Raw genomic sequence first — 17,659 nt, 5'->3', positions numbered from 1 at the left:
AATGATTTTATGGTTCAGGCTAGTAAAAGTTATGCATACACATCACGTGTGTGAGACCAGATACTGACTTTTTACATGCCTCTCCATTGGTGACCGTCAGATGCAGAATTTTGGGGGGAGTTCTTCATCCCTTGAGCCAATTCTTCTGAATATGATACTTGAGAAATGTGTTGTTGGTACTGATTTGATACAGACATTCACTTGGACTTAATAAATAAATAATAAACTAATTTCAGTTTTGTTGTCAAAGAAAACACAATTTTGGTTATAAGTGAAGAATTAAAAAGCAACAGCAGAAAATCTTCTATAGAGCCTCTAGCTGCCAATTACATTACCAACACAGACATGTCACCTATATAAATTAGGTTGATTACTAGTACAGGTGGATGCTGGGGTTGTGAAGGAGTTGAATCAGCAGGTAGCCACGCAGGGCAGCAGCACTGCTGACATATCAGACCCCAAGACTGGTATGATACTGGGGAGTGAGGCGTAGTAAAAGTAAAACTATCTCATAGGCTTCGCACCACGTGAAGAACGTGAAGACTGCATTGTGACATAATGTTTATTCAGCTCCATATCTCAGAAACAGAAATGAAATGGAAATAAACTTTAACCTAACTCCAGGCTCTTTCTTCAGGCTGTATTTCTCTTCTCGGCATGGAGGGAGGGGGCATTGCCGAGTCACAGATCTCAGCCTCATCAGTCCGCTACAGCCTACTGGGCCTGCAGCGCTGGGGCTCTGAGCTTGCCCGCCTCCACAACAAGGGACTGGTTAATGCCTGGAGTGCTGCTGCACATGACAAGAACCCATGGATACAAGTGAGAATAGTTATACAGTAGATTATGAGTGTAACGCAGGCAGTTAGAAAACTGACTGAAGGAAAAAAATGTCCATCCCGGTTTTCCCTCCAAGGCACGAGCGATAAGCAGAGTTCTGTCCTTTCCTTCTAAGATTCCTAATTATTTAAAGTAACACTCAGGTATGCCATTCAGCTGGGTTAGTTACGACGTCGGGAGCAGCTTGGGAGAACAAGGAAACACAGACTGCTTCAGGTTGTCTTCCCAAATCGACTCAAAGGTTTATTTAGTACATAACAGCTTATATAGAGAAAAAAAGGTTCGTGTGTCAGCAAGTTCTCAGTTCAAACCGGTACAGACCAAATAAGGAAACGTCTTCCTGCCTTGTGAGCAAAGAAGTATCCTGTGTGTAGTTTATCAGTTCAGCTACAATTTATGATCATCCCAGCAAAATACACTCCTAGACATAGAATACAGAGTTCTTTCATTAGTGAATTCTGAAACAAACCACCTGGCCTTTAACGAGCCTTTTTCTAAGAGATAAAGAAAAAGGGAGGATGGGAGTAAGGAAGTGGTCTCGTCTCTGTGGTGTTTTCGACCTTGGGGTACCAGCCTGTGAGTCTTACACATTAATTCTTGGGTCACAGAGAAAGAGAAAAACAACTATTAAATGGGCCTTATTGAGTAACTCTTTTCTGTATAATATCACAATAAAACAATATCCTGTAAATGCTACCATGGTATCAAAATATCACAACACTGACCATGTAGACTGACAATAATAAATAAAGGCTGGTGAGAAATTAGGGTCTGGAATCATCGAGATTTAGAACAAATGCATTTCAATCATAAACTTTTAACATATTCTCACAGTATGCAGAGCTTTTTGTTTGGACTGCTTCATTTTACCTCTTATGTTTTTGAGATTTTGAAAACTATTTGATTTAAAGGGAAGGGAGACTCATCTTACCATCATCCATTTCTACATTTCCAGATCAACATGCAAAGAAAGATGCGCTTCACAGGAATTGTGACACAGGGCGCCAGTCGCATGGGCACAGCTGAGTTTATCAAGGCCTTCAAGGTGGCCTCCAGCCTGGACGGCAGGACATACACCATGTACAGAACAGATGGACAGAGAAAAGACTATGTAAGGCAACAGAAGAATAAAGCACACAGTATTCTAGTTGAAAAGTCTGGTTTCCATTGCTTTATGTTAGAATTGCAGTAACTGTTCCAAACAAGACAGATTCCACAGTGATAAAAGACTTTCCTTTACAAATAAATAATATATCACACATCACACAGATAAATCTGGTAATACTCTACGGTTACTATAATGCCACACTTTTGACTGCATCAGCTTGAAAGCAGAAGTTTATTCAAGATAGGTCACAAAGCTACTAACAATGGTTGCTAACACTCACCTGATGGTGCAGTTGACACAGTTTGCTTGCTCCCACCTCTCTCCTAGATTTTTGTGGGGAACATGGACAATGACGGCACCAAGACTAACATTTTTGACCCCCCGATCATTGCCCAGTACATCCGCATCATTCCCGTTGTGTGTCGTAAGGCTTGCACTCTGCGCATGGAGCTGGTGGGCTGTGAACTCAACGGTAAATTCACAAAGAAAACATCCGCTGTACACATGCCGCGCACACATGTTAGGTTCTCAGTTTATTGAGGTTTGTTAGTGACTGAAAGAAGCTTTTTAACATGCAGGCTTAATGTGGGAGGAAGTTTTCAGGAAGGGAAATCCAACAGCCTTTTTTCTGCTGGCATTTATCTCCTATGTTTTGTCACTAATTATTTCAGTTTTGCATTGAGCGGTTAATTATGATCAAACGATGTCATGCGCAGGGTAATACTCTTTGCCAGCTCTGAACGCAGCTGTGTGCTGTCTGAGTCTAAGATGTTCCCTAAAGAATTTATTAAAACCATATGATTATATATACCGCAACATATTGGATGCTAATTGGTAAAAGACTCATCATATTCATCGTCCCAATGTTGTCACCCCAGGAGGCTGATGTAACATGTGGTTCTTTGAAGTCTTCTGTATTTCAGTAGAAGCATATTCATCTTTCTTTTCCTTTTATCATTATCATGTAGTTCCTTCAGTCTTGCTGGCCTCGTTGCACTGTCAGACATCTGTTTCTCTTTGTTGTCTCTTATCAGTGTGTGTTCTTCTTCCACTGAACTTCAGTTTCTGCATGATTCCACAGTTGTGTAACACGAGATCCCGACCAGCATGTGTTTTTGGTTTAATCACTTTACAACATACTAATACTTTCACATTCACTTTAATGCAAAATGCTCATTACCTAATCTAGCACTGTTTGTTTTACATTCACTGACTTGCTTCAACGCTGTTGAGTGAATCAGCTCAACTGTAAAGATGCTGTTTTAATATTCAGGTGCTTGTGCTAAATATTTTTCATGCAGCTTTGACCCCTGTTCATTTAACATGCATGCTCAGCTGTTCCACTAACCCATCACTCATTAAAAGTCTGTTACAGCCTTTAAATATTACACTGAGCTCCACGCATTTTTCTTTTTTTTTAAGGTCTTTATTCTGCACATGTAAAATTACATAAAGTAAGAATACTGTGGACCTCCAGTCACTGTAAAACCTAATGTTCTCCTCATCCAGTGGGTGTTTGTCAGCCTCAGGTGTGATTGGGTAAGAGCAGAGACGTTATAGAACAAAGAAAAGTAGAAATCTTTGGGCCCAGCAAAACCAAAAAACTAATAAGCCATTCATCTTGTTGCATGCTCAGAGTTGAAGCTCATGTAATTTTAAACTGCGGGTTGGTGGGCATAACTAATAGTATTCATAATGAAGATGAAGGCAAGTGTATGTAGTGGGGTTTTTTAGCTTGCTTTATCCTTGGTGTGAACAAACATGGCAGTGCTCTGGTGAGCTGAGCCAGGCACTCCAAGTATATGATTTTATGTCCCCATGAAATTAAAACATTCATTTAGACAAAAGCCCAATGTTGTTAGCCTAAAATGGCAGCTAAATAGCAAGACTGTCTTGTAGAAGAAATGTAGTTGGTCTAAGGGTTAGGTCAATACATTATGAAATATAAATGATTCCAGCCAGCCGCAACAAAGAGTTGAGAAACACCCACATTTTGTCCTTGCTCATTTGTCTGTCGCTTTGCATCACTGGCTGGCCTTGGGCTGCTTCCTCTCCGTCCTCTGTCTATCATGCTTTCTTTCTTTCTTTCTTTCTTTCTTTCTTTCTTTCTTTCTTTCTTTCTTTCCATTCCTCTTTTCTCTCTTTCCTTTGTCTCTTCTTCTCTGCCTGGTCTCACCTCCACAGTGTATTCAAACGCTTCAGGTTGTTCAGAGCCAATGGGCATGAAGTCCAGATTGGTGTCTGATCGCCAGATTACAGCCTCCAGCACCTTCCGCACCTGGGGCATTGAGGCCTTCACCTGGCACCCTCACTACGCCCGGCTGGACAAACAGGGCAAGACCAACGCCTGGACTGCTGCTACCAACAACCGATCTGAGTGGATACAGGTGGGAGAAGACTGGCCAGAGTTGCACACTGGTTTTTATTTAATGCATTCTACTCATGTAAAGGTTCTTTTCTTTTGTCTATGACCTCAGGTTGACCTTCAGTCTACCAAGAGGATCACAGGAATCATCACACAGGGAGCCAAAGACTTTGGCTCTGTCCAGTTTGTCACAGCCTTCAAAGTCGCCCACAGTGATGATGGACAGTTGTGGACCATAGTTAAGGACGAGACCACAAAGACAGACAAGGTCGGTCCAACAGCACAGGGGAACAAAATGAATTTAAATGTTCTTCTAATTACTGAGTAAAACTTAACACACCTAGACTGGCCACAACATTAAAACCATCTGCCCAATCTTGTGTACCTTCCAGTCATGGTACCCAAACAGCTCTTACTTTAACCGTGTGTTTTTTGTAATCGGTAAATAATTAAATAAAGCAAAAAACTGAATAACAACGAAATCTGTATTTGATGTACTTGTCTGCATCTGGAGCCAGTTATGCTGTCACTGGGACTGATTAGTCTTCTGTGTGTATTCATTTCCATTACATCCAAAAAATCAATTGATCTGCAGATGCAGGCAGTATACAGCCAGATTAGGTCACACTGAGGCGTGGCTCTGATTTAATCAATAAAACATTTATGACTTTATGATCTCATTTTGAATTTTGTGTTTTATGTTGACAATGGTTTTAGATCCCATGTTCCTTTTTACTTTTGCAACTAAAATATCTTAATGGATCTTAATAACTTTACACAGTAAATTAAGGCGGTTTTACTGTTGCAACAACATGTGAAACTGTTGTGTTAATTAATCACTTTCTTCTCTTCAGATTTTCCCAGGCAACAGCGACAACAACGTTCACAAAAAGAACATCTTTGAGCCGCCGTTCTACGCCCGATATGTCCGCATCCTGCCGTGGGAGTGGCATGACCACATCACCCTGCGAATGGAGCTTCTGGGCTGTGACGAGTAGCGTTGCCCCCCCCCCCCCTACCTCCTTTTCTCTACCTCCTTCCTCTCTCTTTGCTTTCCTCCCTTCCCTCTTAATTCCCTCCTTTCTTTCTCCCTGTTGAGCCACACCTGCACTGCCTTGCTCTCAGCCCTAGAGGGCAGCAAACACCAGAGTAGCACACCATGACCTAAACCCTGGCTGGCCGGAGGTGGGAGTTGTTGCCCCTAACCAGTGTTACCAGAAGTCCACGTGTGCCCTCTGTTTTTGTTTCCTGAACTGATCATTCATCTTTTCCACCTGAACCAAATCTGGGATCTTTTCAGGAAGCAGATCTATGGACAGATATGATCCAATCTATTGGCAAAATATAAATAAAATTATTGTGTCCCTAATCCCCGTGTTTGAGGTCAGGGGTAACACGACTGCTGCTGTACCAGTTGGTGCTACCTGGACTCTGATCTTAAATCTGTTCTTTGTGGAACATGGAACCTCCGAGACCCACAGCTGGTGATGTATATACGCTCCATTAAAACAGCTTGCACATATCCTTTAAATGAACCCTTGAGCTCCCCTGAAGAAACACAGAATATATATTATCTTTTGAAGTTACACTGAGGGTTATGGACAAAACTTAATCTGAACATAATATCTAATAATTAATATATGATTAACATATTGGCAAATAACCAGATTTTTTTTAATGTATTTTTATTTGAAAAAACAACCAAATTTACTCACAACAAACTAAAAGCTTGTAATATTTTATTTTGCTTGGCAAAAAAAAAAATATGTGAGACTGGAAATCTCAAGGTCAGTCTTAGAGTAGTACTAGTCTTTCTCACCAGTGGTTTAAAGAGTTAAATTCTTGGTTTGTTACCTTTTGTTCCTTTTCAGGGCTGCTTTAAGATGTTTAATATCTATTTAATATCTAGTTCCAAGCTTTAGTATAGCAGCCACTAACAGAATAGTGTTCCTTTTTTGTACAACAGTAAATTCTTGACCTGGATGCTTCAAATAAAGATGCAATCCACACATATTTTTTTGCCAGCACATCCTCAGGTTGTTGTTGTATTTATAAAAATCTAGTATATGGTGCACTGGTGCTGACACACAGAACAGAAAGAGGAATCAAATGTGTTTAAGTCTCCATCATTACAAACCTATAGAGTCACTTCGCTTGTGATCTAAAATACCTGAGGAGACACCCGGGATCAGATATTTTAAACAAAAGACAGCAGGTTTAAGATAATTAAGAGGTAATTAATATATGAAAGACAAAAACAACACTTTTTTCTTTATTTGCAAATCATTCAAACACATGCTGCAGTCATTAGAGGGGATAAAATTTTTCAAAACATTTAAGATCACTCAGAAAATGTTTTTTGTTTTTTTACAGTTATTGCAGTCTTTCATGTGTTATTAGCTATAGCAGATATATTTTACTTTTATAAAGTCACATTTGTGTTCTGGTTATAAAAGTCTCAGATCTGGACCCCCTACTCAACTTATGTTTTACTGAAATAACAGTATTAAATCTGTAAATATATGTATTACCAGATGCAAGCCTAAAACTAAACGGATGTCGTCTCAGGTCAAGGTAGATCTGCTCCAAATATTCACACAGTTTCACTTTTTTATGGCACTTTTATGTTCGTGTTTTGAAAGTATTAAAAACCAAAAAAAAAACTGTGCTGTGCATTGAAGAACAAACATAGATTTTGCTGTTATGTGTAGAGGTAAGCAGCAGAGAAATCAAGTTTGCAGTTCAGTGTCTGTTGGATTAAACTGAGTTTTGAAAGTGGTGTGTGTGCGTGTGTAGGGGGGAAGGGGTTTGGGTTTAACATTCATATACGCAGTACGTTTGTACTGGGATCTGCCTGGATTGGTAGACGCTAATGTTTGCAGCAGATCATTTACTTTGGGTCCAGCATTATGCCTCCAGTTCAAAGCTGCAGCCCTGCTGATAAGATACCAAATTAAAGCTGATTTTAACGCTTCCACTGGACATGACACAAGCCTCCATATCATCAGCTTTCTGCCACCCTGTCACAGTATTCTAAACCTTTCCACCCCGTGAATTATGAATTATGGGCTTGTGCAATATTATACTGTGTTAGTTTTGATGACAATAAATATTAATTCAGGATCCCTAAAAAATGCATGAGGGGACAGCAGTGCCACTGAGAGGTCGCGGATAGATGTCGGTGTCAAACACTGTACAGTATTTATTATCGGCGTAGATGATTCCAGGCAGCAGGCAGCCCTCTTATCCACGTCTGCATGCGTTTTATTGGTTAATAGTTGCTCAGTTTAAGTTTCCACTTTACTGGTGACATTTTTTCTAGATAGTCATCAGCATTGAAGTTATAGATATCTTGTTCCCCTGTTCTGGCTTTTTTTTCTGATTGATCAAAAAGAAACTGATGATATTGATGTGTTTTATGTATTATGAGTTACTGACTGTTGACCTCTGAATTTTGGCTGGTTTTGAAGCTTTTAAAAAAAAAAAAAAATTTATTATTCCAGTCTTGTGTTTCTAAGAGGACCTTGTGTTTGGCCTTTGTATCTTTTAAAATGAACGAATAAATAAAGAAAACTGAAAAACTGTCATGGTGAATTGACTGGGGGCTACTTGACTGTTACAGCAGCAACCTTTAAATCTGTCTTTGGGTGGCAGACTTAGGTTATATTATGCTGAATTAATTGGACCTGTTTTCCATTTAAAAAGGTGGCAGATCAAAAGATGAGGAGCGTGGAGGGTTGTTTTTGCCTGTTTAGCATTTAAACACCCCAAGGGTCTTTCTTTTTACCACTCTGCCTGTTTAAATGTATCGTCACCCAAAGAGGGCATGTCTTCTTTTCTCATTACAGCCTGTGAAGGTCACTCCCAAGTAGGGAAATCCCTCTAAGGTTTGACCCACATAATTGCAATCATATGAAAATACATTCACATGGTGACACGGTGGCGGTTAAATTCTTGTCGGTTTGGGCTTTTTTTTTGCTAGAACTGAACAAACAAAAGGTAAATGTTGTGGAAAATTACTCCAGCAAAACCTTCAGATGATTGTTGTTGTGAACTGCTCCTATATAATAAAATTTAGCTGAATACTATGTTTTTTGTGCTTAACCAGTAAATTCTGGCTAATTGTGTAAAAAAAGCAGTAAATCCAGTTACGACCAGCCCTCCCAAGTAAACCAGCTGTTTTCCCTCTGGTCTTGCTGGCAGCTATGGTGTGAGTTGAGAACCTGTCTCTTTGTTGTTGTTGTTTGCCACATATATATACTTTGTTATACACAAACATTTTTATCGGAGGGAATACTTTGCTTTTACAAGTTATTTCTTACTTATTAACCTTTAGAGTACTTTCAAAATCCCTACGTTGATCCTATGTTTTTTTTAATCAGTGAGATTAATGTCTTTGTCAGGAAAGGCCTGAGAACAAAAATGAGTCACAAAAACACAAACAACAGACAAAGAAATGCAGAACAGAGTAAACAATGTGTTAATAAATGCAGTTGAAAGAATGATAAAAACATGAGATGATTAAGCCTATACGTGGGGGCTAAATCTCCAATTCAAGGGCAGTTTGAAGTTGTTGACATTTAAAGGTGCGTGGTATATGAAACCAGTTTTAATGAGTTTAAACTTAAATGAAAGAAGAACTTAATGTGGTTTGAAGACATTATCACAGGGGCTTTCTTGACACAGCATATTTCCACCACCGCTGAAAACCACACTATAAATAAATTGCATTTAACTGGATGCCAATAGGCTTTCTGTTATTTTCTTGAGAACATTAAATATTATATTTCAAGTTGATTATTAATAGGAGAGCTGTGTCATGCTTTTTTTGTTTTCTCCCAAGATGGGCTCAGTTTCAAAGGTTTATCAGTTAAAAGTAGGGCCATCCCCACCTCTTTAATCTTTCTGGAACTGTTTCATAATTTTATGAGTAATTCAAAAACAAACAAACAAAGAGAATCCTGAGAGAAGGAATGAATAGCAGGTTTTTCCAACGTGTATCAAACCTTTTCATGAACCTTATGAACTCTGAATCAAAGTCTACTGTGAACAAAAATGCCTGGGTATTTGTATGACTCAGCAAGAGTAACAACATTTAATTGTAGGATGCTCAGAATTTGTGGCAGAGGTGGAAAATTCCATGTGCTTGATCTTTTCTAGTCTGGGATAAAGGAGTGCTAATTGTATTTAAAAGTATTTTAAAATTGTGAAAAAAGTGCTAATCTCCCCTCTGTTTTCAATCCACCCGATACACTCCAAAACCACTTTAGGTTTGTGATTTTCTCCTGTGTGGCAGTGTGGATCTTCATCATGCAAGAACAGCACAGTCTACAGAGATTTCAGTAATACTGACAATTTTTAATGAATAAGTTATTTTGATTGTACATTTAATTTTTAACAACGAAAATTGATACTGAGAAAAATGGCAGAACTAATGATATAACTTATGGTACTTAGGAGAAAGCTGAAATTAGTTAAGAAAATTAGTTAGGAAAAACCCAGGAGCCACCAAGGCTCGAGCTTGCCATGAACAGAAAACATCTCGAATGCCATTGTCATTGTCCAGACTAAAGTGACTTTTACATCACTACTGACTGAGTCGGTGCTGACCAAGACTCCTCCAAAATCAACACCTTTTTGCTTTTCAGCTCCCCACATGAACAAGCCAAATGCCTTCAGGAGAAGAACAAATATCTAGGTAATTGGCCACAATGACAAGAGGTATCTTTGGAGGAGTAAAACGGTGAAACTTTCAAATTTAAGAAGACTGCATCAGCTGTACCAGCATGGTGGTGGTAGCATGATGGTCATCACTGGACAAAGTGGATGGAATAGTGTAGACGGACTGTCTCCAAATTCCTCAACAACAGCTAGACAGTTGAAATTTGCACACAGTTGGGTGTTCCAACTCAATGGTCCCAAACACATATCAAATCTAGTTTTGGAATGCAGGCTAATGATAAAATTCTGGAATGGCCCTAAGTGGAATAAGCCCAGACCTCAACCCTACTGAAAACTCTTGGTTTTGCTTGAAAACCAGGTCCATGACAGATCAAGGTCAAGAAAAGTCAAGAGAAGTGGTCAAATATCCAGACAGTATTATGGCAGATGGTTGTTGATGGGTACCAAATCAGCTGGTCAATGTGAAACTTGGTAACGGGCCTTTAACCAAATATTCCTGAAGGTGCATTTATATATTTGAACCATCATTGAACAAAACATCTTAATTGCTGAAGTGACAGTGAAGCGATAATTCCATGTGTGACGATATCCTTTATTAATGTCATCCTATTTTTTTTAAGATGGTCTTTTCTAAAATCACCTGCATTTCTTGTTGTTGTCTTGATTATCCCCTTAGTATTAGAAAACATCATACATCCTCATTATCATGGTCATAAAACACAAGATCCTCTACACCTGAAAGTCCATTGTCCTGATGCATGGTCAATCACGGAGATAAAGAAATCCCAAAAAGTCGATTCTGTTCATCAGGAAACGCTACGTCCAGATGAACAGAATCAACTTTTTAGGAATGAAAGTAAATTATATCTTCCTGAGTTGTCTTGGAAAATACAAGCACTTAGCAGCTTCCCCATCAGCATCTGTGCTGCCACTTCCCTCTGTTTGGTTTCCTGGTATGGAAAGCTAAGTATGGCATCGGGCCAAAGCTGGTAGGAAACTGGAGGCACCGCATTTGGTTTGAAGAGGAAGGATCCACTCCTGGAAAACAACAGCTATTTTAAATCAGGTCTGTAACAACACAGACAACTTCTCTGGGAGTGTTATCTATAAAGAGTGGAAAAGCTTTGTTGTTTCTTCTAAAATAAATCTTAGAAGGTATTTATTTGGCATGTGATGAAGGGCTTTTATACAGGGATGTTCCCCTTATTTTGGCATTTTATGTTTAATTGGCGCTGATTTTGCATTTGTGTGTATAAAAACATAAGAAATTGTAGTGTTTATTTGTTATTGCCGTTCATTTTATCCTCTATCTATTAATTAAGTTGGAAACTCACTTTAAGCCCTGCGCTTCAGTCTCCTGTCAGACCTTTTACTGAAGCCTTCGTCTCTAATCACTACAGTCACACTGAAACCGTCTCTCACACACGTCTCTTGTGACTAACGGTCCCTTTCTGTGAGCAGTCACTGTTAATGACAGTGCGTGACTGCTCATACTGACACCATCATCTCCTTGGCTCTTCCATCGAACACCACAAACTTAAACCCACACAGCCGTCCTTTTCTCTTTCATGTTGTTTCCCGGAGCTCTGGGTCCAAGCTTTGCTCACCTCTGGGCCTGAATGTTGATGCCTTGCTGAAATTATACCCCAGAAAAAGCCTCAGTCTCCCAGCATTTCACAGGGGCTGATGGCATTTGGGGCCCCAGGCTAAAACCTTTCATCTTTTTTTTTTTTAAGGAAGAGCACTGTTTTGGTTTCTTCAAACACACTGAGATAATGACTTAGAGACACATAGAACGAGGGGAAACGTCTGTCACGCTGGCTGAGAGTGGGGGCTGCATGAGCTAGCATAACACTGAGGAGAGGTTTGCTGGATTGTAGGAGCTTATTGATGACTGTTTGGACTGCTGCTAAAAACTGAAGGAGCTTCGATTTAATTTGGGAGCTAAGTAAGTTTATTGCTTAACACGAATCCAGAAATGTCATTCTGAGAAAATACTGAGCCTGGATCTCAAAACACTTATCTGGAAACACCACTGGAGCTGCTTTTGGGTGCCAGTGTTAGTCAGTTTCATTCTGTGTTTTTTGGTCCAGACTGAAAGAATCCCAACAATTGCAAGTATGTATGTTCACGCTCTATAAAAGATGAATGACTCTTGCTCAACATGAGTTGTTGTGTGAGATGTTGTAACATCGTTGACAGAGTATACCGTGGCATTGTTTGCACATTTTGTAGTAGCTTTCACAATCCCTTTAAGGTCACCTTATTTAATGTCATATATTTGTGGGTGGTCTTTGTCCTTCAAGCTTGTGCCCTCTACCTGAGGCTTATTAACATCTGCTTGCTTGCTGTCATTCAGTTCATGTTTGTGTGCTGTTCCTTGAAGCAGCCCACTGTGGAGCCTCACAGATGAGGTAGAAATTCACTTTTTGTTATTGCACACTATAAAACGGCAGTCCCAATAAAGAAACCGATCCCCGCTTTTGAGCCCAAGATAAATATTTACGTTGAAACCAGAGTATATTTCTGATGGTAATGAACATAGTGAAGGCAATGGTAGAAAAATCAGGAGGGTGCGAGCTTGAAATAAGTACAAAAAAGCCCTATTATAGGGGGGAACATACAAATATGAAAAACCTGTGAAAATTTAGAAAAAAAAAGTATTTCATGACATTGGGCAATAATGTGAATGTAACGTGAGTAATAACATAACTGTCTCAAATACAACAAGCAGTAGTTTGGTTTGTGGCTGGAAAGAAGGGAGGAGGAGGAGGAACAGGATGAGGGTTTACTGGCATGTGGGCAAACCACAACTGATGAAATGTTCCTGGTGATCCGGATCTGGGATTTCTGCCATTAGATGATTATCAGCCATGACTGTGATATTATTGCAGTTGAATAGCTAGCAAAGATACATAAATTCACTACTGACATTGAAATGTCTGTGAGTTCTTAGAAAGTCGCAAAGTGAAAATGTATGCTTCTTGAAAACTTCATGGATTGCTGTGTGTTGTTCTCCGGCACAGTTCTCCATATATCCTAATACTGGTGGCAAACCTTTCACTTTTCTTTTCCCAGACAATAAGTGTGACTCTGGTTATTCTCTGCCCTTTGTGGTTTGAAATGAAATATCTCGATGCAAATGTCTCAAAGCAATTAAGTGGTTTGCTAACATGCTGGGATTCTCACAGAATGGATCAATAACACTAAAGCAACTGAGCTTGAAGGTTAAGGTCATTAATGTTGCCATTATGTTTTATACAGGAATACCTTTTAATGCCTCCATTTGTATTTTGTGCACCTAAACCATTTCTTTTATGTACAGTAGACATTCTGAAAGTTCTAAAAGGGCAGTTAAAGAGGGTTTTGTAAAAGTATGTAAAATATATTTCATAATTCCTGACTGTTACTTGTGACAAAACATTTTTGTCAAACTTCCCTGTCACACAGATCTGTGGTTTTGCATGATTTTTAGAAGTCTTGTCTATGGGCGACCGTGGTTCAGGGGATTGGGAAGTTCATCTGTAACCGGAACGTTGCCGGTTCGATCCCCCAGCTCTCTTTGTCCTGGTAGTTGTGTCCTTGGGCAAGACGCTTTACCCTACCGCCTACTGGTGTTGGTCAGAGGGGCTGATGGCATGATATGGCACCCTCGCTTCTGTCAGTCTGCCCCAGGGCAGCTGTGGCTGCAACTGTGGTTTGCCTGCACCAGTGAGTGAATGAATAGTGGAATTGTAAAGCGCTTTAGGTGCCTAGAAAAGCGCTATATAAATGCAATCCATTATTAATCTCGTTGATCTCAGTTATGTTGCTACATGAAAAAGAGAAGAAGACGCAACATTATCTCAAAATTTAGAAATTAGCAGTTACATCAATGTCAGACTCTGAAGACTTGAGAAAACATCCAGCACCTGGAGAGCACAAACATCTGCCAAGCTAGCTCGCTCTCTGGGAAGAATTTCCTTTTAAGGGAGGAGCGTTGTAATCAAATATACTTTTAAAAAAGTTTGTAGTCCAGTTAAAACAAGCACAAAATGCAGGCTTTTGTTATTTTGCCTGTTCTAACCCATTTTAATATACTTCACATAATTTTGATTACAATTATTTGTTATTTATGTGGATGTAGTGAATGTGTAACACTTATTTCATTGTTAAGTTAATTTGTTTAAATGTCCAGTAATAAATATCAAGTCAAAAAAGCTTTTCATCACAAGTTTATTCTGTTTTTAACATTGTCAAATTATTATTTACTGAAACAGTTATAACTTCTTACCGTAATTTGATGTCATACATCAACTATAATGTCATTGTAAAATAACATGATGCATAGAATCGTCATTTATCATGTACTAAATAATTTTAAGCTGTCAATGCAAACAATGGTAGTAAAAAGCAGTCTTAAATAGCTCCATATATCATTATTATCAGGTTGACCTTCAGATCAATTTATTGATCCTGAACTAAAGGTCAAGGGTCAAATGTGATGATATTTTAAATGCCTACACTGTACTTTCTATTTGTTGACAATGTCGATTTTCAACCAATAAATCGTTAGCTTGACCTTAAAAACATTGATGGATGTAAAACAAATTTTAATGGATTGTCTACATGACTCTGCCCTACACCTCTATAAAGTTTTATCAGAATTTATTCAAAACTTTTCGAGCTATCATGTTTACAGACAGAATGATTACATGCACACACACAAATGGTACCATTTAGAGGTAATAAAGAATACCTCCTCCTTTCTTCTGTTTTCTCCATCACTGAGACCATAACACCGATTTGTGTGTGTGTGTGCGTATTACCTTAATTACAAAAAATTTATTGCGGGAATGAACTGATAATTCATATACAACATTTGGACTCCAAAAGTATATTATCTCCTTTTAGTGTATATATGGGCCTAATATGGCCATCAAACAGACCTGGGGGGTCCATTATCAAGTCAAAACTCTGATTTGTCCAGTTAATGTTCCTCCACTTACAAAAGTGCACTTTCTTAATGGTAACTTTCTTATCTTACCAGTTAAGTATACCAGTTACTTGTATACTAGTTAGCTTTAAGCAGTAATGCAAAAAAGGGGTTGATTCTGGAGGCATTTTTGAGAGAGCTGGGAACCTTTGTGTTAGGGAGTTTTTATTGTTTTATTTGCTTATGCTTCAAAAGTTATGTTATACATATTTCACCAGACAGTTTTCTGTAGAAACAGGAAGCTGACCCTGTGACACTGACAAGAGACCAGCACAGAAATACATATCCGCAGAAGTTGACTTGCATTATATTATTCTTAGAAATTGACCTGCAACACACATACTCTGTGACACACACACACACACAGCTTGCATGCAGACAGACATCAGGACCTGCGTAACAGGAAATGTGATTATATTTGCATATTGACGATGTAACCTATAAAAATAAACGAATACTGCAGTTCGGTGTGATTTGCTCTGAGCTTTTCACCCGTGCCGCACGTTGTCAATCTTAAGTGTCTCAGTGTTGTTTACTCACCTGACTGTTTGTTAACTGTAAATCTCTGACACTTTGTAATGATATTGGTGTGTAGAGGCTTCAGAAAGCCATCAACAATCAATCTCAGACTGATGAAGTCACAACTTATGTGGCTGGTATGTACAATAACAGTTAAACTATGTAAACTTTAGAAATAAATACACGTACAAGAACATAAAAAACATTAATGCAGATGGCCGCCCCTCCCTGAGCTGGTTCTGCCAGAGGTTTCTTCCTGTTAAAAGGGCTTTTTTCCTTCCCACAATCGCCATTTGCTTGCTCACACAGGGTCATCTGATTGATTGTTTTGAGGTTTCTCTGTATTATTGTCAGGTCTTTAACTTACAATATAAAGCAGCTTGAGGTAACTGTTGTTGTAATTTGGAGCTGTATAAAAAAACTGAATTGAATTATATTGCTTTTAAATCTGAATGGATATGGTTTGGTTACATTCTCCATACAGTAACCGTATTTCACAAAAGCTGATAAACTTTTTGTACTGGGCATTTCATGTGAACCAAATTACATGTGAAAAAGTTTTGAGACATACATTTTTGACTAAAATGAAAGCGTGTGTTTAAACTACATATGTCTGGCCCTCGGTGTCATTCTCAGTGTGGCGACTGTGGAAAAACAAACAAATTGTATGACTAGCATGTACATTGTTTACTCATTAAAATCCATTCTTTTAATGTTTTCCAGGGATTTGGGTCAACTTTTTCCTCAACATCCCCAAATCCACTACCACACCCCCCCACCATCTGCAGGAATAGTGGCGGGCTTGGGTTTCTGTTATGCTGGCTGGGTGTTAGTGAAGTCACTAGAAAAACATCAGTGGCTGCAGAGGGCTGCCCACAGAGGAAAGCATTGCGTGCAGAAGATTATTTTTTTGAAGGGACTCAAGGGATGATCATTTGGAGGATGGTGCTGTCGTGCCAGGGCAGTTTTAAGGTTCACCGTGTAGCAGTGTCAAGAGGGCAGCTTCCATATGCACCTTCAGCCCTCACTCAGATATTCAGGCGGCGGCACATTTTACAGGCCTCAGTGGAGAACTGGAATTGCTCTTGTTTCCCACAATGTCTCCTTTTGTTTCAGCTAGTGACTGAAATATGAGTTCATATGGCAATATTTTTTCCATCTTACTTGAGGTCAGGGCCAAACATGGCATGGAATATTTTCTGTCAGCCTCATTATACACGAATCCACAAGCTGACAATGACTAATTTTACAATACTGCAGAGACTAGGCAGCTTTTACATGTCTGTAGGTGTTAATAAGATATAAATAACTTATTTGTTTTGCTCTTCTTTAAAGGCACCAGATTTTGAGGATTTTTTTCTTTAGAGCTTGCACTGACTACTACAAATATAATCTACCTGCACTGTTAAATTTTAATTAGGCTTTGAGGATTTTTCTCTGTTTTGAATTTGCTCTAAACTTTAGCTGTGATTATGTGAATGAATGCTTACATGAAGCTACAATGTCTTCAAGCTATACTTAAACTCTGCGAAATAACAGATAACATAGTTGTTATCTGTTATTACACAGCTACATTTGTGTAATAACAGATCAGGTTTTGGTTTTATTTTAAATTTTGGGTTTGTCTGGTTGGATTTGAGCACATTTTTGTGAGGTCTTAAAGAGGTTGACTGGACTGAACTGACCCCTATAAATTTTTTGTCAAATAGCAGGCTCCATCTGTATGCAAGATGTAGTACACTACGTGTGTGCTGCAGTCATATTTACTGTTTAGGATCTTATTCCATGTGGCATCATAAACATAAGAATGTTTAATGCAACCTTTTACTATTGAAATTGTGTGAGATGGTCAAAATGTTTGAACTGCTCACTGGATAACTTTTCTCAAGCAAAACTGCTTCACTACTCAGGTTTACTTAAGGTTAGACAGATAAAATGCTACAAAATAAAATAAAAATAAAGCAAGAAGCTTGATTTAAAAGTAATTAAGTTGAAAAAGAAATATTATAACAGTAGGCTACAATATTGCTCCTAATCCAAGGCAGTTTAGAAAGCTAGGGTTGTTTTTTTAAATTTCTTTTTGCTCGAGATGCCTCAGCTCGTGACGTTGGCGCGCGCTCCCCCTGACTGGTTGGCTGGTAGGACGGTCCGGTGAGCAGAGACAGAGGATGAG

At 38.9% G+C, this 17,659-nt stretch overlaps 1 protein-coding gene across 1 annotated transcript in view; it reads left to right on the top strand.

The window, feature by feature from the left end:
• Window positions 1–7,118, top strand: part of mfge8b (milk fat globule EGF and factor V/VIII domain containing b) — a 29,326-nt gene extending 22,208 nt beyond the window's left edge. The window contains exons 6-11 of the mRNA XM_085359448.1: window positions 638–819; window positions 1,793–1,948; window positions 2,273–2,417; window positions 4,148–4,332; window positions 4,423–4,578; window positions 5,165–7,118. Coding sequence (XP_085215574.1) covers window positions 638–819; window positions 1,793–1,948; window positions 2,273–2,417; window positions 4,148–4,332; window positions 4,423–4,578; window positions 5,165–5,308 — 968 coding nt within the window. The 3' untranslated portion in view covers window positions 5,309–7,118. The remainder of the gene's footprint in view (window positions 1–637; window positions 820–1,792; window positions 1,949–2,272; window positions 2,418–4,147; window positions 4,333–4,422; window positions 4,579–5,164) is intronic.
• The last annotated feature ends 10,541 nt before the right edge of the window (window positions 7,119–17,659 follow it).

This window comes from Diplotaxodon limnothrissa, linkage group LG7 (genome assembly GCF_057381915.1).
Source record: "Diplotaxodon limnothrissa isolate DT_005_m linkage group LG7, D_limnothrissa_male_GT1.1, whole genome shotgun sequence".
In the NCBI taxonomy this organism is placed as follows: Eukaryota; Metazoa; Chordata; class Actinopteri; order Cichliformes; family Cichlidae; genus Diplotaxodon; species Diplotaxodon limnothrissa.
Note: the sequence above shows the minus strand (reverse complement) of the source record. Positions and strands in the feature narration are given on the sequence as shown.